This window comes from Carassius carassius, chromosome 15 (genome assembly GCF_963082965.1).
Source record: "Carassius carassius chromosome 15, fCarCar2.1, whole genome shotgun sequence".
Classification (NCBI taxonomy): domain Eukaryota; kingdom Metazoa; phylum Chordata; class Actinopteri; order Cypriniformes; family Cyprinidae; genus Carassius; species Carassius carassius.
This window is the reverse complement of record NC_081769.1, coordinates 25,968,430-25,992,784: the sequence shown is the minus strand read 5'-3', so window position 1 is coordinate 25,992,784 and position 24,355 is coordinate 25,968,430. Positions and strand designations below refer to the sequence as shown.

Sequence of the window (24,355 nt, the reverse complement as noted above, 5' to 3'; positions counted from 1 at the left end):
CAGTAACGTTAAGTGAAAAGCAAACGCAACACGCTGTCAACTGGACAATTATTTTTATTACTTATTATTTTAATCTGTTTTAGGAGTGACCGCGGAAATTAATTAAGATTAACTTGGAATTTTCATGTGTGTGTATGTGCATAGCGGTTGTTAGAACAATGTAAACAAGGAGAAAATTGTTAAAGCCTGGACTGGACTCAGCTTGATATTAGAATACTGCATCTCCATCAACTCCATCAACCTGCTGACGAACATCTAGGTTTTATTATACCTGTCACATCTCATCATGGGCAGTTTATATCTCTCAAGAGGTCGGTGTATTCTCCGGCAGGTGTTCTTTGGCCTACCCAGCATGCTGCAGCGGCATTACAGCCTCGATGTGTCAGCGCAGCTCCTGCGGACTCAAGCCTTCATAGAAGGGCGCTGGGTCTCCGCTGCATCCACGTTCCCCGTGTTAGATCCAGCCACGGGAGAAGAAATCGCGAAGGTGTCAGACTGCGGTACAAAGGAAGCTCAAGACGCTGTCAATGCTGCATACAAAGCGTTTCACCTGTGGAAGAATCACACAGCCAAGGTGAGATGAGGGGAATGTTTTTCATGTGCATGACGGCATTAGATAGAAATTATTAACTGGTATGTACTAATCATATTTACAATGCCATATATTTACTACAATTTTTTAAAAACGTTCTGGGGTGGTAGTTACACCTGATATCAGATGGTACGCAATGGTGCTGTGATTTTTATATCAGGGTATTTTCATGTTACCCAAAGGTACTTGAACAAAATCTTAGTATTAACTTGCATTCCTATGACGATACCTTAAGTTCTACAATCGATCCCTTTCCTTTAGAATAATTTTTTTTCCTGAAAATAAACACAATTCTGTATGTTTTGTAATTTGTCCATTTACATAGCGCTGTGTGTTACATTGTGAACAACATTGTGATTATTTTCATGACAATTAAGCATGTTTCCCCTCACAATTATCATTAATGTGATGTGACAAAATAACAATTTGAACGAATGACAATTTGAATTAAATAGTAAGTATTTAAGATAAATGAACAGAAGTAAAATTATAAACAAATACTTGTATAAATATTTATTTAAATGATTAAGTGTTTATTTATCATGTTCAGAAGTTCTGATATACAAATTGATTTCTTTGCAGAAATGGTTTGATCTGAATAATTTTATCATTTAGCAAGGATGCACTATATAAAAGCATTTTTGTCATTTTTGATTTAACCACATCAACTCTGGGGACCCACCGGTGGGTCCAATATTGCATATGCCTAATTCTCAAAAAATCAAAATAACAGCTGAAGTGGTTAAGTCACAAAGAATGACCATTTCAAACAAATACTGTTCATTTGAACTTTGTATTCATCGAAGAATCCTGAAATAATTGTCAAGGTTTCCACAAAAATATTCAGGGGCACAGATGTTTATGAAACTACAATTAAATGTAATTATTTAAATGAAAAAAGTATTTTATCATTATATTCAGAATATCTCTATATATATATATTAATCTATGCTCTTTTGCAGGAAAGAAGCATTTTATTACGAAAATGGTTTGACCTGATCAATCAGCACAAGGAAGATCTTGCCAAGTTGATCACAGCAGAGTGTGTAGGTATTCTGATTACATCCAGGATACAACATCTAATGATTCTGTTTACAAGGATTCAGATATTAGTATTGGTTAGAACTCAAATGTGTGTACAGGGGAAGCCTATGAAGGAGTCTATCGGTGAGATGACATACTCTGCCTCCTTCCTGGAGTGGTTTTCTGAAGAGGCCAGACGCGTGTATGGAGATATTGTCGCACCTCCAGCCAAGGACCGCAAAATCCTCTTACTCAAGCAGCCAGTGGGAGTGGCTTCCATCATTACACCTGTGAGACTTCTTCCTTCATTCTGATAACATAACACCATCAGGTTGTAGGGTCAATGAGCTTAAGTAAAACGGTCAGCTCACAGTTATGATTTAAAATGTTCCCTCTTCACAGTGGAATTTCCCCAGTGCCATGATCACCAGGAAGGTGGGCGCAGCACTGGCGGCGGGCTGCACTGTGGTGGTGAAGCCAGCTGAGGATACACCTCTCTCTGCTCTGGCCCTTGCTGAGGTCTGTCTGTTTCCATGAAAGACTGCTTAACTTGACATTAACCAGTCTGCAAGACCAGGCAAACTTTGTAGATGAACTACCATTCAAAAGTTTATGGTCCGAACGATTTTTATTTTTTGAAAGTAATAATTAATCAGGGATGCGTCAAATGTAAAAACTAAAAACTAAACATTGATTTTTTTAAGAAATGTTTCGTAAGCACCAAATCAGCATATTAGAATAATGTAAGAGTAATGATGCTGAAAATTAAAAAAAAAAAAAAAAAAAAAGCTTATAGCTTTTACTATCACAGGAATAAATGACATTTATGTTTAAAATCAAAAGCTGCTATTAAAAATTGTTATAGTATTTCATAGAATTACTGTTTTTAGTGTATTTTTAAACAGAGAAATTAAGTTTAAGGATAAGAGAATTCTTTCAAAAACAATAACAAATCTTACATACTGTATGTATATGACAGAATGAATAATCCATTGTATTTCTTATCTAGCTGTCGGTTCAGGCTGGTATTCCTCCTGGGGTGTTTAATGTAGTGCCCTGCTCGAGAGCAAAGACCCCTGCTGTGGGGGAGCTGCTCTGCACAGACCCTCTTGTTGCCAAAATCTCATTTACTGGCTCCACGGCCACTGGCAAGGTAAAGATCTCATTTCTGTGTGCAGTCCATGTTCACCATAATTTAGTAATCGCTTAAGTAAATGCTTTTGCAGATACTACTAAGACATGCTGCAGGAACAGTCAAAAGGGTCTCCATGGAGTTGGGAGGACATGCCCCGTTTATTGTATTTGACAGTGCTGATGTAGATAAAGCCGTTGCAGGAGCGATGGTTTCCAAATTCAGGAACTCAGGCCAGGTGAGTGTGTTTCAGTCTTAAATTAAATTGATTTTATTTTATGCAAAATTTTCCTGTTTATTTTGGGGAGAAATTTGACCCTTACATTGACCCTTAGCACAGTTTTAAAGGAGTCATGAACTGCCTTTTAAAAATTTTGAACTGTTCTCTGAAGTCCACTTATAATGTTATCAAGATTATTACATCAAAAAGCATAATTTAGAAGTAATAGGCTGTTGTCTGTTTTTTTTTTGACCTCTCTCATCAGAACGCTCTATTTGAGTAGGCGTGATGGGTTGTAGACTCGGAAGTTAACAGTTTTCATACATGGATGCTCCTGTGATTTAGTTTAAAAATGTGTAAATAATCAGTACGTGTCAAACGATCTGTAATAACAGACAAAGCAATAGTGACCACGTCATAAAACAGTAACTTGTGTTGTAACATTACTGTCATCTTTTAGTTTCAATTTTTCTGAACACCTGCATGTCTACTACATGCATTAATCAGTGGGCGGGACAAAAAAGGCAGCGATGTAGAAGCAGGTGTTGATCATCTTCTTCTAGACACACTATTACATCTTGAAGTGAAACATTCCACAACCTGTGGTTTTGTCAGACTCCCTTCCTTCAAAATAAGCATCTTTAGACTAACAAGAATGTTTTGCGTTCTGAAACTTACAGGATGTTTTTATAGTACAATGACCTCTTATATCTCAAAAGAATAAATGTGAATGTTTTTCAGAAATAATGAGTGAAATTGTGAACTTCAGTTACTCGTAAGGTTTCAGAACCATGGAGTTCTTTGAAGTACCTTTGAGTACCATGTAAATACTATGGTGTACTTGACATGTTTGTCACTGTAAACAGTTATTCTCCATTTCTGACCTGTAACATGCCTCTCTGCTGTAGACCTGCGTGTGCTCCAACCGCTTTTTGGTGCAGAGTGGAATCCATGATGCTTTCATTCAGAAGCTGGCCAAGGCTATGGATGATGAACTGAAGCTTGGACATGGCTCAGAGCCCACCACCACACAAGGGCCGCTCATCAACACCCGCGCCGCAGAGAAGGTGCCGATACAGTAATCAGTTGATTCTGTTGGAATCAAACACAGATGTCAATATCAACAAGCACACACAAACAGATCATTTGGTTAAGATGATGGGTTTAAGGGTGTTAATCAGCTATTGTTTCCTTCAGGTGGAGAACCAGATTGCAGATGCTGTGGCACAGGGAGCAGTCATAGTTCGAGGTGGGAAGAGACTGGAGGGCTCCTTCATGCAGCCCACCCTGCTGTCCAGTGTCAACACTGACATGCTCTGTATGCGAGAGGAGACCTTCGGACCCCTCATTCCTGTTGTTAAGTAAGTATTTACTATTTATTGGATTACATGGCTTCATATTAACCTCAAATTTAAAACAAATTTTATTTTACATATTTATCAGATTTCTTAGATATTATTAGCATAACAATTTTGAGTTTAATTTGTATTGTTTCCGAAAATATGTGGTTTGCATTTGATTATTAAAATTTAAAAAAAAAGTATTTTATTTATATATATATATATATATATATATATATATATATATATATATATATATATATATATATATATATATATATATATATAATATTATTATTATTATTATTATGATTTTTTTTTTTTTGTAAATAGTTTTTAATGGGCTGTATGTTTCAGTATGAAAGTCTGCCAGCTGCTGAATTTTTCTTTCTTCACCAGGTTCAACACAGAAGAGGAGGCACTCGCCATTGCCAATGCTTCTCCTGTTGGTTTAGCAGGTTTGTCCATCTGTGCAAATTAATAATTAATTAATTTTTTCCTGTGTAGTTTCTGATTTTACAAAGTTTTATTGGACAGTCTTGAGTAGGGATGGGAACCGAGAACCGGTTCTTATTCAGAACCGGTTTTGTTCTTTGAAAAGAACCGGAACCGTGAGCAATTTCTAAGTTTTGGTTCGGTACGGGTTCTGGTGCAACACGTGACCAAGCGCTATGAACAGCCTTGCGCTGGTGTTCTGAGTATTCGGCGTTTCCCGTAAATGATGTCAAGAACCGAATAACAGACACGCCTCCCTGCCTTTTTAATTACTGAGCACATTGATTCCAATGACGTGCATTCCACAGACTCATTGCGCTGTTGCGTCTTTAATTGCCGAACACATTGTTTCCCATGACTGTATGTGCACTCGCGCTGCACCTGCCGCCACTAAATTACATTATATTTGTCCCATATTGTCATTGATATACATACTGGCTTCAACTTGAACCACTAAATAAATAGAGTGCTATTGTTATGCAAGTATGAGGGTTAGATTATTTAGTGTACAGGTCATTTCAATAGTGATAAACAAATTGATAGAAAATATTTATTTTAATGCATTTTAATTGTTTAAAAATGTGGAAACCACTCAATGCATCACACCATCTCCTGACTGCATTATTATTTGTAAAATAGGGACTTTATGGAGAGTGTATATACATGTTTATAAGTTTTACCGTTTATATTTCATTAATTAAGAGAAAATTAACAAGTGTCTCAGCCCTTAAGGGACTATTTGGCCAACAAGCTTATTCCTGCTTGAAAAGCAAAACGTTATAATAGTGTAAAAAACATCAACTTTGAAACACATGCTGATTGATGGACTAGCATTACTCAGCATTACTTACTACCTTCCAGCAACGCTACATTCAGTGAAGGTAAAATAGTAAAAAAACATAATAATAGTTCATTTAAATGGAACCAGAACCGAACCGGAAAATTTAAAAAAAATACCCAACCCTACTTATGAAGATCATGTACACTGTAATATATGTTGCATTTTGACATTGCCAACCTTTAAATTAAGTTGACAGTAAGTAATAAACAGTATTGAGCATTAAGTAGTTGAGTATTGTGCATTTTTCCTTACCACTATTTCTTAATAATTGTTTAATGATTTTAATGGAACCGGAATCAGAACCGGAACCGTTAGGTGGAACCGGAACAGGAAAATTTCTAACGATTCCCAACCCTAGTCTTGAGTTTGCCTATTTTTTCCTCACATGCCTGTTTGTTTATTAGCTAAGAGTCTTTTTTATTGAAAGCATGTATAATAGACTACATTAAAAATTTTCTAGTTAATAATTTGACAAGGTGAATTAACCAATCATGAAATGGGTCTCTTGAAGCATCTTGGAGACGTTGCCACAGTTCTTCTGGATTGCGTCTGTGTCAGTTTGTTCTGTTTCTTCATGTCATTCCAGACAGACTGGATTATGATGAGATCAGATCTCTGTGTGATCAGATCAGCTCCACTGTACCGTTATGTGTGTAGATGTTCAAATAAGCAAATAGCTGCAACATAACTTCTATCACTTGTCTCTTTCTGTGGCATAATATTCAAAACTGTTTTCTTTCATCAGGTTACTTTTACTCCAGAGACATCAGTCAGATCTGGCGGGTGGCGGAGCAGATGGAGGTGGGCATGGTTGGGGTCAACGAAGGTCTGATTTCTGCCACAGAAGGCTCATTTGGTGGTATCAAACAGTCTGGAATGGGCAGAGAAGGATCCAAATACGGCATTGATGAGTATCTAGAAATAAAGTACATGTGTTTGGGGGGACTCTCTCTTTAAATACTTTATTTAAGCAATACTAAAAACATGAATCCACTGTGAACTATTCTATTTTAATCATATTTAACTGGATAATGACTATACTGACTATAGATATTTGTTGTAAAAATGGGTACAAATAGTCTTCTTTGAGATTCTGTCCATCATAACTGATTGATGTAAACTTGTAAGTCTGAAATAAGATCTTGAACACTAAAAAAATATATATTTTTATCACTGAAAAATATCTAAACAGACTTAAAGCATGATAATTTTACTTTTGTGTTATATTAGATAAGATAATATATCTTGAACATCTAACGTTTATTATTCATTATCTTCTTGATTTAATTATAGACTAAAAATAAGACAAACTGATGATTTTTTTTTGTGTAAATTATTTGGCCACAAAAAAATAAAACACAATTTACAATTAAGTAAAGTATGTATAAATACAGGGATGGGGGTTAAACCAGAGAGAAATCAAAGCACAATCCTTCTTAAAAAGTCATTTAAATGTTTAACTTGTGTTCTATTTTTGTAATTCTAGAAATAGATTAAGACCATTACAAATGAAACATTGCCTGTGATGGGATGTTTTTGGGTGCTTATGCTGCTGGATAGAAACTTTTTATTTCAGGTAATAAAGCATAGAGATTAATCAAATTTGTCATTGTGGCCAAATGTTGTAATTGTCAGTGTATTTGTTTTGTAACTGTTCTCTGTTGTAATGCTTTTTTTTTTTTTAATTGGTGCAAATATTAATTTTCTATTGATATACCTACGGTAATTGTAAGTGTTATGCATTAAAATGTTTAGAAGTATATTAATTTTCTTACCTTGTAAGTGGAAATTTGCACAAAAGAACATGAAGGTACAAAGACTATACATACATCTGAAAGCCTTGGTAAAGAAACATTTCAACTTCTGCTGTTCATTTAGTTGTGCCATTTTTATCACTAATTTAAAATTAATCCTGAATATGCACACTAACACAGAATTGCACACTACTGTTATTCATGTGAACTCAACTCTATAAATATTGAACTTTTGGATATAAAACACTTAAACTTGGTAAAGGGCCATATGTCTTTAATTTTTTGCATCTCCAGCTGCATTAAAAAAAAAAAAAAAAAGGAATATAGGAGAAATGCATCTCCTTGTCACAATGATACAGATGGCTTCTATTGCAATTCCAGCTAAAGCAGACATTTTTAAAAGGTTGTAAAACCAGAAAGCTATAAAGACAAACACAAATGTACAATATCAGGGCCAAGACTGAAATGAGTGCATTTCAATCAGGTACATGAACATTCAGAAAGTTCCGTAGAAATAAAATGTTTTGCATAAAGAATGGTATTTGTTTTCTTTTTTTGATTTTGCTTTTCTATGCATCAGTTACTTGCAACTACTTCCCAAAATGTATGGTAGATGCATCATATAAATAACAAGATAACTGATGTCAATTGCTTGCACTGTGTCACCAAAACATACAAGTGTTATTAAGAGCATATTGAGGACAACTTTGATTGTGTGAGTTGAATGCACAGGTCTTTTTATATCCAAGAAGAATATGCTAACCGGTGAATATTCATTACAGGACCAAATGCATTCAGTAGTCAGTAGTTTAAAAGCCCATTCCTTGTCTGCATCTGTATTTGTGGAACATCCAACAACACCCTTACGTTGTAAATATTCATATGAAGTGTCCATGTGAGACTCAACCCTCCACAGGACAAAGGCTGAGAGTGTCTCCATTTCTGAGCGCTCCATTGGCTCTGTTCCGAGCTTTCCCATAGTTGAAAAGGTTGTCCTGCTCACTGTCCAGCTCTGATTCGGACATCATCAGGCTGGAGTTGTGCTCTGTGCTCCTGTGTTTAATGTCTAAAGATGACAAATGCAGAAAAGTGAATGCAGTAACTGCAATTACAAGCCTCATGAAAGATCTACCCCAAACAGTGTTAAACATCTTTCCTCACTACAAAAATACTGAAACTTACTGTACTTTGGCTGAAGCTCCATCCTCTCTTGCTCATCCATGTTGTCTAGTATTGTGTACTTGGTTTTCTTCCTCACTTTAGTGCGTCTCCCTCTACAACAATCAGAAACAAACACATGATCATAGAAACTCATACCACAGGTACACAAAATCACAATTGTGTCATTTTAAAAAGGTTCCTTCTTTCCCATAGAAGAAAAACGCAATCCCTTGTCAAAATATAAAATGCAATAAACGATTCCAGTAAGAAAATCATACAGGATTCTAATTGGAATTTTTTATCTATATTTTGGAACCATTCCTGTAAGATTCCCCTCTATGAATTCTCAAGTCTTGTAAGAATCCCATTGGAATGGTTCCAAATTATGATAGAAATACTAATTAGGACATTTTTTTTTTTTTATAAGGAATGCGGAAGGAATTATTAGCGTTTCAGCTCATAATTCCAAATGTCTTATTTTGTTTTCCAAAGAAGTAGTCATACAGGTTTGAAATAAAATAAATGATGACAGAATTAACATTTATGGGTGAACAATCTCTTTAATACTGGACTTGCAGTACTGACAGGAAAAAAAAATGTAAATGCTGAATTTATTTGATAGGAAATACTGTAAAAAGAGTAATTACTACAATTACTATAATTAGAGAACAATTACTACATATATTTTAATATAAATTTAAATATATACATTTTCATTTAAATCTCAGTGCCGCATGATATTTCAGAAATGTTTCTAATAGGCTGATTTGGTGCTATATATATAAATATTATTCCAAAAAAAAATATTCCACCATATTTTTGTGGAAACCATTTTTCAAGATTCTCTGATTAATAGAAATTTTTAAAGAAAGGCATGTGATGAATAGAAAGTTCAAAAGAACAGAATAAATATCTGCCACATTTCATTAATTTTAATTTGTCCTTGCTCAGTATTCATTCCTGTAAACAACAATAAAAAAAAGCCCAAACTTTTGAACAGTAGTGTATGTGACAAAAATATTTGTCTACATGCAGTAACGGAATCTTTATCACCTTTTACAGCAGCAGACACAAATCCAGCTGATGGACAAGAGGAAAATGATGGTCACGAAACAAGAGATAGTGACATACAACACGCTCCAGTCTATAAAAGGAGACAGAAGATTAGCACTCAACCTTTCCATCACACATTCTAGTGTTTAAATGACAGGACATCAGCAAAACGGAAAGCATCGAGGTGTCACATAAGCAAAATTTCATGGGCAAAAACAGTCCGCTCCATGAAGCATCTCTTCATGTACTACACCTTACGACTGAACCTGCTGCTATCTTATTTAAAATTTCTCATTAAATTAAAAAACTTATTTGGATACAAATAGGTCACACTAACCACAATTGCTCTCGCCATCATCAAGAAAGCGGCGAATGGGGTTTTCCATCCAAAGAGGGTCACAGGAACAGCTCTTTGTTATGGGATCACACTGACCACGTCCAGAACACAGCAGCAAACACACTGAAATATTCACAACCAAGGTCAAAGACTGCATTGTCAACCTTTTTATTCATTATATAAAAGTCACTTACTAACTGTGTCCACTCTTAAGACCTTAAAGAGCAAGAAGTCACTTTTCTCTCGCAATAGCTGGTTTCTCAGCAGACGAGCAAGCTTAGGCCCCGGAAATGTACCATCAGGACCCTGCACTGAAAACCTAAATACTGTGCTAAACACAAGAAACACATGTAGAGTTTAACTGAACTAGGGTTAGTCTCTAGTAATTATGATGATTAGCTTAATTTTAAAAACCACACAAGTTCTCATTTAGACTGGTTCAGTGAGTTTGGTTGTCATATGTGTAGTACCTGATGTCTGACTGGCCATGCAGGCCCTTCAGTGCAATGTCTGAGTCCAGGACGTGTAGTAATGCGGCCAGCTGTCTCACCACTGTCTCCTTCTGCTGCTGACTGACCTGAGCCACGCCCACCTGCAGCTCAAGCTCCACCTCCTCTCGCTCGCGTGGATCTGCACACAAATATCAATGGTGTCAGATGAGCAATTTGTAAATAAATAGAAAGCAAAATGACTTAATATTTATTTAATAATTTTTTTTAAAAACATTTTTATTTTTATTCAACAACAATGAATTCAGTTATTCAAAAGTGACAGTGAATATATTTACAGTGTTACAAAAGAATAAAATAAATTATTTTTTAAACTTTCTATTCATCAATGAATCCTAAAAAAAAAAAAGTTCAACAAAAATAATGTTCACAATAGAATTTGTATAAACCCTTTAGAATATCAGTTTTTATTTACTGTATTTTTTATCAAATAAAGGCAACCTTGGTTATATAGCATAAAAGCATAAAAAAATTCCCCCGACCCCAAACTTCTAAATAGTAGTGTATTCTTAGCAGGTACATCATGCCAAATAAATGATGCATTCTGAACATCTAGCAGCTGTTGTCCTACTATGATTGAGTAATATCATACCAGGGCGTACTTCCACAGTAGCTGTAGCCATGCTTGAGCGGCCCTGGATATCCATGACCCGGAGCTGGAACAGGTATGTTCCTTCTACCAGGTTGGCGAGGTAAAGGAAGGCCTCATGATCTGAACCATATAACACATCCTACTCTCAATGGAAGTGAAACAAAAAAGAGAGATTATCAGGAAAAAAAAAAACACTGAGCCGCAGCAAATGGAATAGAAAGAAAATACAAATATCTCACTCACCCCGGCAGCAGGGCTCTGTTCATCTCTGACCCAAAGAAAAGATACATTTGCTGTTCCAGTGTTGGATACGGAGCCCCTGAGCACCAGAGAGTTGTTGGGTAGAGTGAGTGTGTGGCTGCCGCTGGCATGGGCAACCAGTGGCAAGCTTTTTGCTGTGAATTTAATAACACACAGAATTGCTGGAAACTTCCTAGAATATTTTAGTCTTTATTTTTGAACAGCTTTTCTAGTGTTTTGTCAAACGTCGAACAATTTACACAAAGAAGAAATTAAAAACGTAAAAATTACAAGTGTATAAATATATAATAATAATATTAAGACACTTGCTTGATTCTGCTCACCTTCTTTAATGGTGACGGTCAGGACTGAACTGTCTGTTTCTCCCTGCTGATCTGTCACAGTCAGCCTGAACTTGTAATTCCCAGATCGCAGGCCAGTGGCTATGGCAACTGCTTTATTGGCGTCTGTTATCTTCAAGCCTGGAGGGCCACTTCACGGTTACATATGAGGAGAGTGGTGACGGCACATCAATACACTTTTCACCAAGGGTGAGTGAAAATTTTTAAATGTTTTATAATGTCTTCTGAAATACTACGTAGACAATCGATGAAGCAATAACAGTTCCTACCAAAGCATTCAATATTTTTATTTTATTTTTATTTTATTTTATTTTAGTTTGGTCATATACAGATCATTCAAACAAATCATTCGAAACATAAAACACAATAGATGACCAGGTGCAGGCAGAAGCTAAAGCTTATTGTGCCTGCCCTTAACTTTAGAATCATAAATGCAGCACATTAATGACAACATCTGTTCATAAAATTAACACATTAGTGGACTATTGTCCACACCAAAAGCAAGCCTATTTAAATAATTTTCATTCTGTTGAATATTTTTCCATTATTAATCTCTTAAAAATATATTTAAACTGAAAAAGAGACGTGGCTTGTTTTAACTCATTACAGCAACTATTCCATAATTTAACTCCTTTATTTGATAAACAGTGTTCTCTTAATGTAGAATGTATTTGTGGTTGATTAAATATACATAGTCCTCTGAGATTATAATTACTTTCTCGCTGGGTTAACAATATTTGCAAACATTTAGGAATTTTATTATGTTTAACTTGATAAATAAACTTTGCCGTGTACAAATCAACTAAGTCATAAAACTTCAAAATGTTTGAGTGCAGAAACAGTACATTACTTGGTGAATTGTAAGGTGCATAATTAATTAAACTAATAACCTTCTTTTGTAATAGGAAAATTGAATTGGTTCTAGTTGTATTTGTATTTCCCCATATTTCTATACCATACGTTAGGTATGGTGTGACAAGTGAAGTATAAAGTAAATGTAATGCGTTTTTATTCAAAATATATTACAAAATTGCAATGGTTTTTGATACTTTCTTTTGCACATTTAAAATATGTGGTTTCCATGTCATTTTAAAATCAATAATTACTCCAAGAAATTTTATATGATTTACTCTTTCTATTTCATTTTCGTTAATAGTGATCCTGATCTCATTATTTATCTCTTTATTACTAAATACCATAAATTTCGTTTTATTTAAATTTAGTGACAATTTATTCAAATCAAACCAATTCTTTAGTTTATATAATTCTCTCTCTACCACCAACACAAGCTCTATAAGATTTGGGCCAGAACAATAAATTGTTGTATCATCCGCGAAGAAAATGAAATTAAAAACATCCGATACTTTACAAATATCATTTATATATAACAAAAATAATTTGGGGCCCAAAACGGAGCCTTGCGGAACCCCACAATTAATTCTCTGTAAGACGGACGCAACTCCATTTAAATTAACATATTGAAAACGGTCAGTTAAATAATTTTCTAACCAAGAATGTACATTTCCCCTAAATCCATATTTTTCCAGTTTATGTAATAATATTCTGTGATCGATGGTATCAAACGCTTTCTGTAAATCTTAAAAAACTCCGATTGTATGTAATTTTTTATCTACTGATTGTGATATATTTTCTACCATTTTAACAACTGCCAACAATATGCCATATTTGTCCTGTTATTTATGGAGTGGGGATTTTTGTGAATAAATTATTTTGTTTCAGTGAACTGGTTCAATAAATTCGATTAAATATATTTTTAAGACTTGTGTTTACATGTACATGTTTACATTTATTTAGTCCATGAACCAGCTCATTGTGAAGAACTAACTACTAGATGATTCATTCATTGACCAGACATCACTAGTTATGCCAAGTCAGTGAGTCAGTGTGCTGGTACCTGATCAAGTCCCATTGGTAGCTGATGAGCGCCTGATCATCAGTGCTGTCACTGCCATTCAGTGTGATACTGCTGACAGGGAGGAGAAGCTGCCTGTCTGGTCCTGTTATAGCGACTGGTGCTTTGTTGGCTACTACACAACAAAATTTAATTATAACGTATGCATAGTTTTTCATCATACAAACAGATAGGTGAAGTGGGTTTGTTTTACTAGGCAGCACTGTGACAGAGACGGTGTCTGAATCCTGTTGACCTCTGGAGTCAGTGACTGTCAGCTGAAACGTGTACCGACCCTCCTGGAGATCAGAGAGCTGCAGGAATGGTGATCTCACATCCTGAAAACAAGTAGCATATGAATACATCAACTCAACATTAAATTCTCCCTAAATTCACAAATTGCATTACAGTTGTTTCAGCAAATACTATTTAGTGCTGCAGCGTTAATATTAACCATAACTGACAAACTCCAAAAAGTGTGTCCTTAGCAAACTCCAAAACAATACATCTGTGGACTAGAAAAAGTAAAGATCTTATTACCTGCATAGTGATCTTTTGGGTCAGGCTGCTGGGATGGAGAGTCCAGAGGTAGCTCATAATGGCGTGGTCATCCGTGCTGTGGTTACCCCACAAGGTGAGGAGGCTGACGGGCAGGGTGATGACCTGGTCAGTGCCTGCTCTGGCCTGAGGAGGGTCATCTTTTGGTATGCTGACCCTTACTGTGGCAGTGCTGGAGTCAGTCAGCCCATCAGAATCAGTCACTGTCAGCCTGATGTGGGCCAAACAAAAAACAGGTCAGGATAAAGTTAATGAGTTTAAACCAAATTAAAAAAGCCCCAGAGGAATTGGCCACCAAAGAGTTCAACAGCTTCAGAGACAGCAAATGAAAATTGAAAACTGCACCACACACAGGCCTATTCATAAAGTACAATTCCTTACTTGAAGGTGTATTCTCCTGGTGAAAGATTTTGTAGCTGCAGTAGAGTTGTATCAACAGGGCCTGCAGGTTTCCAAAAAGGGCCATCCACCTTCTCCCACAGGTAGCTGACTATTCCAACATCATCCACACTTTCTGGAAAGCATCGGGATGTACGTTTGGTTAAAAACTTATGACCTAAATGATGTAAAGGAACAACATAGAAAAACTGACACAAGCTACATACGACTGCCATTAATGATGAAGATGGAACCTTCTTGAAGAATCACATCTTGGCTCGTGGGCAGAGTGACGGCTTTCGGAGGCTTGTTTATATACACTGCTGTAGATTGAAAAATAAGGCACATAAACATATAATGCATGCTTGGTAAACAATATTAAAGTAGATCTAAAGAGGGTGCAGGTGTACCAGAGCGTACTGTGAGGTTCACAGCACTTTCTCCATACGCTCGTTGTGCTTTCACACTCACTCTGATGGTATAAACACCCACTGAAAGCTGCAATAAAGGAAACAACTATTTTTTTTTTTGAATAAAGACAATTGTCTACTCTTCTAAATTATCACTTGGCAGTCATAGTGAAAGTGACGAGGAGTTGAATCTCACTTCTGAAATTTTGACAGACTTGTTGTGCCACCCCTCCATTACTCCATGATGTCCATCCGGTGAGGTTACCAAAGTCCACTCATACGAATAAGGAGCTTCTAAGGAAAAATACACTTTAATTATGATTCAGGAATGTAAATCATTTAGAACGCAGAAGGCCATACCTGCAGTGTCATCGTGATTTACAGAAGCAGTTAGTTCAACAGTATTTTGAGGCAGTGTTGCTTCCACAGGGCCACTAATGGACACAGTCAGCGCTATTACTGTATGTGTGTGAAAGAAAGTATAAGATAATCTGAGTAAGAATCATAGTCATGCTTGCATTAATAAGCACCACTAATAAATGGAAATGATGCAATAACACATCTGTAGCACCTGGCTCTTCTGAGATCATTCGCGGTGTGGCCTCAGTGCTTGGTTGAGTAGTGGAGGAACCACTGACTGTGCTGAACCCCGATGGCTCTGTGCTGACGTCTTGCAGGACGTTAGGCGCAGCAGCAGCTGCAGATGAAATGTTCTGTGGGTCTTCTTCAACCTTTAATGAAAAGAAACATTGCTTTTCTCAATTACTCAACCGTGTCAACACAAAGCTTGTGAACTAATACAAGACACCAGTACAAGTGAATAAAAAGTCAAATAAGAGGAAAATGCTGTGTGGTTTCCAGATTTCACGCAGCAGATGAGACATGAAAGACTGATTAAGCACTTGGCCAGAGTGAGAGTACATTTAAGACACCATGTTCCCCAATGACGCTGCAACATTAAAATAGAGTCATGACATTTCAAACAGTGATGGATTGGCGGCTATGTATTAGAGAAAAACCAGTTCCTTTCATTTTCACAGCCTTGTCGATTTTATATTGATATTTGAAAAAAATGTATTTTAATATTATTATAGAATTTATACTGTATAATGTACATATATTCATACATATATACTATATAAAATATGTAATTTATACCTATGAGGGTAACGCTGAAATGTCTTTGGTGTCACATGATACTTTAGAAATCACTCTAATATCTTGATTTGGTGCTCAAAAAGCAATTCTTCTTATTATTACAGTTATATTGAGTACAGTTGTGCAGCACAATATTTTTATGGAAACTGTTAAAAAAAATGTTCATTTTTTGAGTAAAAGAATGTTCAAAAGAACAGAATTTATTTCAAATAGAAATCTTTTGTATCATTTTAAATAACTTTACTTTTGCTCAATTTAATGCATCCCTGCTGACCCCAAGCTTTTAAACAGTTTTTACTTCTCTCTGAAAATAACATGCATTAATCTGTAACACTCACTCTTGTGTTAAGTGTTGTCATTAATGAGGGCTTAACATCAGAATCCGCTTCAATAAGAGATGATTTGCTTTCATTCCTCATTTCTGGGAAATGACTTGGAGGAAAGGGGCGGCTTTCGAGAGGGCCCTGCACTGTTGTCAGTCTTTCACCAACTCCCTCTATCTCTGATTGGTTGAATTCTTCTTTTCCTTGAACAACTGGCCAATCATACAGTCCAGGCCGCTCTTCTTGTTCTACTGTTGCAGCATCTCTGTCTTCAGCTCTTTTGTCCTCCAAACTTCGGAAACTCTCAGCATACTCAGCGTCAGTGTTGTCCAAATCCTGAATGCCTTCTAACAAGGCAAGGTCCTTCATGGGGTCCTCCGAGCCTCTGTGCCTGGGCAGGGGCTGCCAGTGGTTTGGGAAAGACTCTCCTCGAACCAGGGATTGCAGAACTAGTGTCTGCGGGGGCCCACGCTGCAGAAATGCCAGGAGAGAGTCAGTACCAGGTCTCTTCTTCGGCTGGCAGTTCTCTTTGTGCTGACAACTAAGGACATAGCAGCGATGTTCAAAAAACCAGGCCAGGTCACAGCCCGAGAGATCGCAGCAGGCCCCTGCACACTGGGCCAGAGATGAAGCATCCGGAACCCGCAAAATACTGCTGCTCCTCAGCTCTGGAGACACTACACTCTCAGAGTAGGTTGCAGCCTGCCAGCATTGTCCCGATACTGCATCAACAAAACAAAACAAATGCATGATGAAAGATATTGGGGTTTATCATTTTAGATTCAATAAACTATATAATAAAAAAAATCTGATTATTATATATATCCATCTTCAAGAATCGGCTTAAAACTCATCTCTTCCATTTGACCCTCTAACTCTAGCACTCTCTATTTTAATTATATTCTTAGAAAAACATGCAACTTTTATACTTGCACTCTATTTATTTACTTAACTTGTTTTCTTAATTAAAAAAAAGAAAGAGACTAACACAAGCTTCTCTAATCGTTTTGTATTCTATCTATTTGTTTTCTTTTTTATTTATTAGGCTATACAATTAACAAAAGTAAAAAAGACCTCTAACACTAGCTCCATAACTTGCTCCATTCTTTTCCTATTCTATCTTTTAACTTTATTTTTTATTTATTTTTATAATTTTTTATACGATTTAAAAAATCTTGCTACTGTACACATACTGTATTAAGATGAGACTTATTATAGCACTGGCATATTATTGCTCTTTTGTTGATTTTGATTACTTCCATTGTCCTCATTTGTAAGTTACTTTGGATAAAAGCGTCTTCTAAATGACAAAAATGTAAAGTATATTAAACATATGTCAAGCTTTACATGGCAAGGCAAGTATTTATATAGCACATTTCGTACACAATGGTAATTTAAAGTGCTTTAAATGAAGGTACAATAAACATAAAAAATGAATTTAAGAGCAATAATTGGATCTTTTTTTTAATACTATTTATGGATTCTAACTATAATCCAGAACGGCAGTGCAGACTTGTCTTGGTGGTAATGTAAGTACTGCAGAAATATATACTTGCCTCTGAAACAGAAGAGCAACATAAGTGAGAGAATTGGTGAGAAGTTCATGATGCCACTGCTGCTTTATCACAGCGATGGATTCTGATTGTCATTCCCTCTTCAAACTTAGGTCAAAGACAGAGGAGACAACACTAGAGTTTCACAAACAGGACAAGAATAACAATATGGCAGGAGAATCAATCAATTAATAATCATTCAAAGCAATTCTAGAATCTAGATCCTATTTGTGGCTGGGCCTTTTGTGATTGGACTTCCACCCTTCATAGCAACCAGCCCCTACGGCTCAAATAGCCTACCTTTGGAGAAATTACGTGATACTAAAATACAGTATATAATCGGCGTTATGTTATAGTATATTATTAAACTCAACTACCACCAGTTGTTATATAAAACAAGCAAATCTCTAAACACAACAGGGCTAAATAGAAAGCCAACAGCAAGAATGTGCGCTATTGTGAGTTGCAGCTGTACCAGTGGGATTTGACGCTCTTTTTCAAGCATCTGTTTCCATGACATCGAGAATCAGCTTCCGTACTGCTGCTTCATAGCGGACTCGCACTGCTGGAGTAATGTTGGGATGAAGGTCTGCTGTTGCTTCAGGGATGTTGAGATGAAGGTCTGATATTGCTAGAGAGATGCTGAGGTGTACGTCTGCGCGAGGGAGTGTGAAACTGACGAGAAAGGCGGAGGGAGGGAGACACGTGACGTCATCTCTGTGTTGTTGCAGAAACAGTGTATTAATGCGTCTCGAGACCCGATACGTCTGCGCGAGGGAGTGTGAAACTGACGAGAAAGGCGGAGGGAGGGAGACACGTGACGTCATCTCTGTGTTGTTGCAGAAACAGTGTATTAATGCGTCTCGAGACCCGGTAAAAAAAAAAAAATAATAATAATAATTATAATAATTAAATATATATTTTTCATTTAAATTAATTGTTGATATAATTATATTATTTTATTATTTAAAAAACGTTATTAAATTACCTTTATTAATTATAATATTGCTATTAGGCCGGCCATAGACTGTAACAACATAATTTTCGCCATTTTCACACCCTTTTCTTTTGAAAACCATCTTTAAAATTCACATATCAAACAATTCTACATTTCATACTTGCAGCGGTTGCGACGACTTCAGTTTCCGAGATTCTCATATGGACTTTTAAAACAGTTCAATACGTTTTTATGTCGTCTTCATCTTATAAATCATATTTATTAAATATTGTTTTACTGTATTTACTTTATTGTTAATATAGAGTTTGCGTATTTTTATTTTGCATGACTTTCTTTTTTATAGAGACCTTTTACAGTATTCAGCAGCATAACCTATTCAAATGAGCATTTTTAATAACTAAAATGTTAATCTTAAAAACATACAATCTAATGTGGTCATAAATGTATGCTCCTATACAAATGATACATAATACATTATGTTCCTCCATTTGTTTGGTTTCTTCATATTCTCTAGTTTATTTTGCTGCGTTTATACTTCACCTGCATGTGGTTAGCAAACTGCTAACAACTTGCTGTAACTTCAACTTAACAACATTCTGTTCACTTTCAAATAGTTGGTCTAAATCACAATATAAATCCAACAGAATTGTGCTTTTCTGTATATGAAAATCAATGGTGTTATGTTTAAAATGTTAAAAAGAGCTCAGCTGGAGGGTACTGTAAATCTTGTTGCTGAAACCTTCTTAAAAAACATACCCACCAGGGAATTTTTTTATAGGTTACTTTTATCATTTTGTATTATCAGAAACACCCAAGTCATACTGCTAAAGTATATATCCAATATGTTATCTTGTTTTGGAAGACACCGTTCCAAAACACCACTTATACACACATCTTAATGGTGTTAATACCATTAATACATAGAGTTACTTAATCACTAAATCATGAAAACAATGGAAATCACTGATACAATTGTTGAGCCAAAACTGAAAGTGGACTTTAAATGGTAATTGCAATTGTTGCTAACTATAAGTAATAATGAATGGAACAGGTGTTGGCTATGGTCCCATGGTTCCTTAGGATATATAAAGAACCTGCATTACCCTGTGTAACACACAACAAAATGGACAACGTAACCATTAATGTGTTAGACAGCAAAGGCAATGTTGTCATGCAAACGGTTTACAAGGACATCGCTGAAAGGATGCAAAAAAGTAAACCACATGACTGTGAAATAATTACTTATCATTTGTTTTATTTATCATTTATTCCCCCAGATCAAATGTTCCTTCCCTCTGTCATGGAGAAAGTATCAGCTGTTGAAACAAAAGGTACACATTTACTTAATTAACCAGAATATACAGGAAATAATTCTTGAGTGACTCTGACCACATCTACAATCTTCTTTCCAAACAGCTCTCCTCAGTGGCCCAGCTTGTGCTGCAAAGCTTCTCCAACCTCCTATTCCATGTCCCACTACCTCCACTAGGTCGCCGGCACCCCTAAACCTCAGTTTTGTGAAACCACCATCCACCAGCCAGTGCCCCATTACTACCACTAGGCCCCCTGTACCACCTCCACCATCCACCAGCCAGTGCCCCATTACTACCACTAGGCCCCCTGTACCACCTCCACCATCCACCAGCCAGTGCCCCATTACTACCACTAGGCCCCCTGTACCACCTCCACCATCCACCAGCCAGTGCCCCATTACTACCACTAGGCCCCCTGTACCACCTCCACCATCCACCAGCCAGTGCCCCGTTACTACCACTAGGCCCCCTGTACTACTTACCTCCACTGTCAAGGACCCACCACCTTCCACTCTGCAACCTGGTGCAGTGTGTGGAAACCCTTCAGCATCCATTCAACCTTCATCCCCTTCCTTCCAGTCAGACAGGCATGAATCTCAAGGTTTTGCATCAAATACTGTAAGGAAGATAAATGGCAATACTGTTGTTAAATTACATAATTTTCTTTGTTGATCTATTTCTCTCCTTATCCCCTCCATTTTACAGAAATAACACATACAATGACGCTATTTCTACTGGACCTTACAGAAACTCATCAGCACCTTTATTTTCGGAACAAAATGGCATTCTATAATAAAATATAAAACTTATTCTCACTAAAGGGCTACAACTTGTCAAGTGAGAAAATTCGAAAACAACTAGCAAACATGTTAACTACTTATAAGAGAGTGAAAGACAGGCGCCGTGCAACTGGGGAAGGGAAGATCACCTGGGAGTACTATACAGTAAGTTGAAGACTGCTTTACTTTGTTTCTGAAATAACATTGTCATGTGTTACAAGACTGAACGTTGGTCATTTTCATTTTACATCCACCCCCACCAGCTAATGAATGAGTTATTTGGGTCATCGGGATCGGTACTGCACCACCTGGCACCATTCACTCCACACCTCTGGGTTTGAAAGACCTCTTCCACAAGCATGCCCACAACGTCTTCTCTTCAAGACCAGTCGGTAGGTGCTAGTATGGATGAACAGCCAGGAACTGCTACCATACAAAATGCAAACATCACAAGAGGGCAAAGATGACCATAACCCTTACAATTCCTGGATGCTTATGAAGAGCATGCAGAGAGAAGGACTGCTGTGCTTGAGTCCCTGGTAAGGCCAGATCTGGAGAGATGGCGGCAACTTAAGGAGAGGCGGAGAAGGTCCTTCGAAAAAAAGATGGTGACCAGCTTGGGAACAATTGTGGAGGAGCTAAAAAAAAATGGGGAAAAGACAAGAGCAAATTATGCATCTATTACAGAGCCCACATGAACCCAAATAAAATTATAATCTAAAGATGTTATCTCTTTTGATTTACACCTTTCCCCAAAATGTCCTATGTTTTTTTTCCCCAAATAACAATTTCTAATGACAAACTAATTTTGTTCAATAAAACAAATTTCTTTATTTCAACACAAAATCTGTTTGTTTTATCATTTGTTGAATATTTCTGAACATTCAAATCTTTACTTTTCATCTTTTGTTTTGTATGTTAAGTATACACATACAAGTTAGATCTGGCCACAAATCTGGTCTCTATAATGAGATGCATTAGTGTTGTGGGGTTGCTGGGGGTATGGTTCATCATCAACACCATCACCTACCACAACAACTTGATCACTGGGCTCTAAACAAAGATTATACAAAATGCAGCAGGCTGAGACTGCTGAGCTGATATTAGAAATGCTTCTCATTTGCAGGTAATGGAGCCTCCTAAACTTAGATTTTAGAATGCCAAATGCATGCTCAATGACCAAGCGAGTTGCATTGAGCTTTCTGTTAAAATACCTTTGCCTAACAGACAAGTGGCCATTGTCTCTATAAGGCCTCATAAGTTGAGGCAACAAAGGGTAGGCAGAATCCCCAATTATGTGCATTCCCTGTGGAACAAGTGAATGAGGATCTTCTTCAAGAACACGACAAACTTCTGTGAAGCGAAATGCTCTGGCATCATGCCAACTCCCAGGGTGACCCACACTAATGTGACAGAAGCGCCACTGACTGTCACAAAACCCAGTTAAATTTACAGAGTAAAACCGTTTCCTTTTCATGTATGCTAGGGGATTATCACAATGGGGTCTCATTATAGGAATGTGACACCCATCTACTGCACATACAGTGTTGGGGAAACCTGCTGTGTCAAACCCTAACTTTGACATCTCCAGCCTTTGACCTCTGGGCCAGGATATGTGGTGGGCCATGTATGAGTTAATATTGTAACAAAACTCATGGAGATGCTTGGCAAGAGTGGATTTTGACATGTGAAATCTATCTGCCACCCCACGATATGACTCCTGATTCAGACAAGAACACTGTTCGTGAGTGGCAGTTTGGTCTGTTGTAAATTCATATACACAGGACCAAGGGTAGTGATGACATCCTGCAAAGGTGGAAAAATAGGTAATCAAGACAACATGCTAACACTTGTAATAGTTCAATGAATTTTATATTAACCAGTCCAGTACAAACCTCCACTTGTTCTCTGGAAAGCCTGAAATGACTTCTAAATTCTGAGAGACTGTAGAGAGGGACAACGTCCTCCACAAAATTGTCTATTTTTGGAACCATTCTATATAAGAACAAGAGGAATTGTTCTCACTATATACAGTACATGTAGCCTACCTGAACACACGTTACATTAGTCAAACATTTATTATCAGTGTTTTATGTTGAATAGGGATTTTAATTAAATAATTAGTCTATACAGAAGTGTTAAAATTTGAGTAAAACTCTGAATGTTTGTCAGAATGAGTCATTCTCTCTAATTAAACCAAAATAATAATAATTATTGTTAAAAGGCAATCAACAAGAGCTATTGATTACAAAAAACAGCCATTACATCATTGCAAAGACTTTAGACTTTCGATACAGTATTTTTATTCAACATATAATTTTCCGATTCTAGGTATAGGTCTAGTAACTTTAAAGCTAAATTGATCATGTGTCTATAATTTGTTTAAAAATATACTTTTTTACATTTAACTTTACTCACCTTCGTTGCTCATCGTGCTCAATGTATTGAAAAAATAATGGATTTTCTATTGCTTCCAGCTCGTCTGCGATCAAGTAAGCAAACGCCACGTGATCTGCCATGACTGACGTAATTGCAGCAAACTACGGGAACCACAACGTGTCCGACTTCATATATTTCTTTTACTGTCTATGGTCCGACTTCATATCTCCGTTTGCAGCTCCTCCCCACCTGCACGCGGCTACTCTCGCCGATCGGTTGCATCCAGCCGCAGCCGATGTCGAACACACCTTTTGAAAACGGCTCTGTATGGACCGGAGAACTAAAAAGGGGCGTGGTTAATTCGTCAGTTTCGGAAGGGAAGGAAGACTTCTATCATTGTATCGCTTCGCTGTGTTTTTAATTCAGTGCATATTCATTCATTATTGCAATTTATTAATCAGTTTATTACTTTATACCATGAAGTGTGACAAAACGTCATGAGATTTGAATGTGTTGCCACTGTCTGCCACTCAATGTGACACGTCTCAAAATCGAAACTTAACAGCAAGCAGAGAAATGGCTGAGCGGTTGGTGGAATGGCTGAGTTTGGAGGAATGAGGTGTGATCCGGGAGGTGCAGGAAGTGACGTGGATGAAGGAAATGAGATTGAGGTAGACACGGGTAACGAGGGAAATTCAAACAACGAAGAATGGAGGATAGTGAATCGGAAAAAAATGAAAGAAAGCAGAGAGAATCTGATGGAGATAAGGGAGAGGAACAACAAAGATCAGAAATTAAAGTTATTCTGCGATTTCAATCTCCTTGTACATCAAATCCCTTGAAGGTTAGTGATGCTATTCACAAGCTGGTAGGTGACGTGCGGTTTGTTAAAACTTTACGAGATGGGAATCTACTGATTATATGTAGAGGTATAGTACAGCAGCATGGATTATTGAAATGTAAATCATTGCTTGGGAAAGAGG

General features: G+C 36.8%; 2 protein-coding genes and 1 long non-coding RNA gene across 7 annotated transcripts; 1 reads left to right on the top strand and 2 right to left on the bottom strand.

Annotated features, from left to right (window-relative positions):
* Positions 1–188: 188 nt before the first annotated feature.
* Positions 189–6,881, top strand: LOC132158703 (succinate-semialdehyde dehydrogenase, mitochondrial-like). The gene is made up of 10 exons (XM_059568235.1): positions 189–574; positions 1,555–1,638; positions 1,735–1,905; positions 2,018–2,134; positions 2,625–2,768; positions 2,842–2,985; positions 3,876–4,034; positions 4,165–4,328; positions 4,707–4,765; positions 6,389–6,881. The coding sequence occupies exons 1-10, from the start codon at positions 287–289 to the stop codon at positions 6,598–6,600; spliced, it is 1,542 nt and encodes a 513-aa protein (XP_059424218.1). The 5' UTR covers positions 189–286; the 3' UTR covers positions 6,601–6,881.
* Positions 6,882–8,152: 1,271 nt separating this feature from the next.
* Positions 8,153–17,173, bottom strand: LOC132158709 (dyslexia-associated protein KIAA0319-like). Of its 5 annotated transcripts, none has more exons than XM_059568244.1 (19): positions 16,402–17,173; positions 15,481–15,633; positions 15,270–15,368; positions 15,106–15,203; positions 14,910–14,997; positions 14,727–14,822; positions 14,503–14,635; positions 14,104–14,332; positions 13,778–13,901; positions 13,567–13,699; positions 11,634–11,782; positions 11,293–11,444; positions 11,050–11,188; positions 10,419–10,578; positions 10,143–10,279; positions 9,949–10,071; positions 9,612–9,702; positions 8,580–8,671; positions 8,153–8,463 (listed from the first exon to the last, which is right to left on the bottom strand). In XM_059568244.1, the coding sequence occupies exons 1-19, from the start codon at positions 17,138–17,140 to the stop codon at positions 8,300–8,302; spliced, it is 3,099 nt and encodes a 1,032-aa protein (XP_059424227.1). In that variant the 5' UTR covers positions 17,141–17,173; the 3' UTR covers positions 8,153–8,299. The 5 variants fall into 5 exon arrangements, with proteins under 5 accessions (XP_059424227.1, XP_059424224.1, XP_059424225.1 ...); XM_059568241.1 differs by having other exon boundaries at positions 15,481–15,640; positions 16,406–17,173; XM_059568242.1 differs by having other exon boundaries at positions 13,567–13,696; positions 15,481–15,640; positions 16,406–17,173.
* A 5,546-nt stretch (positions 17,174–22,719) lies between these two features.
* On the bottom strand, positions 22,720–23,549 carry LOC132157816 (uncharacterized). Its single transcript, XR_009437625.1, has 3 exons — positions 23,412–23,549; positions 22,889–22,988; positions 22,720–22,799 (listed from the first exon to the last, which is right to left on the bottom strand). It is a non-coding gene; the product is annotated as an uncharacterized LOC132157816 (long non-coding RNA).
* Between the last annotated feature and the right edge of the window lie 806 nt (positions 23,550–24,355).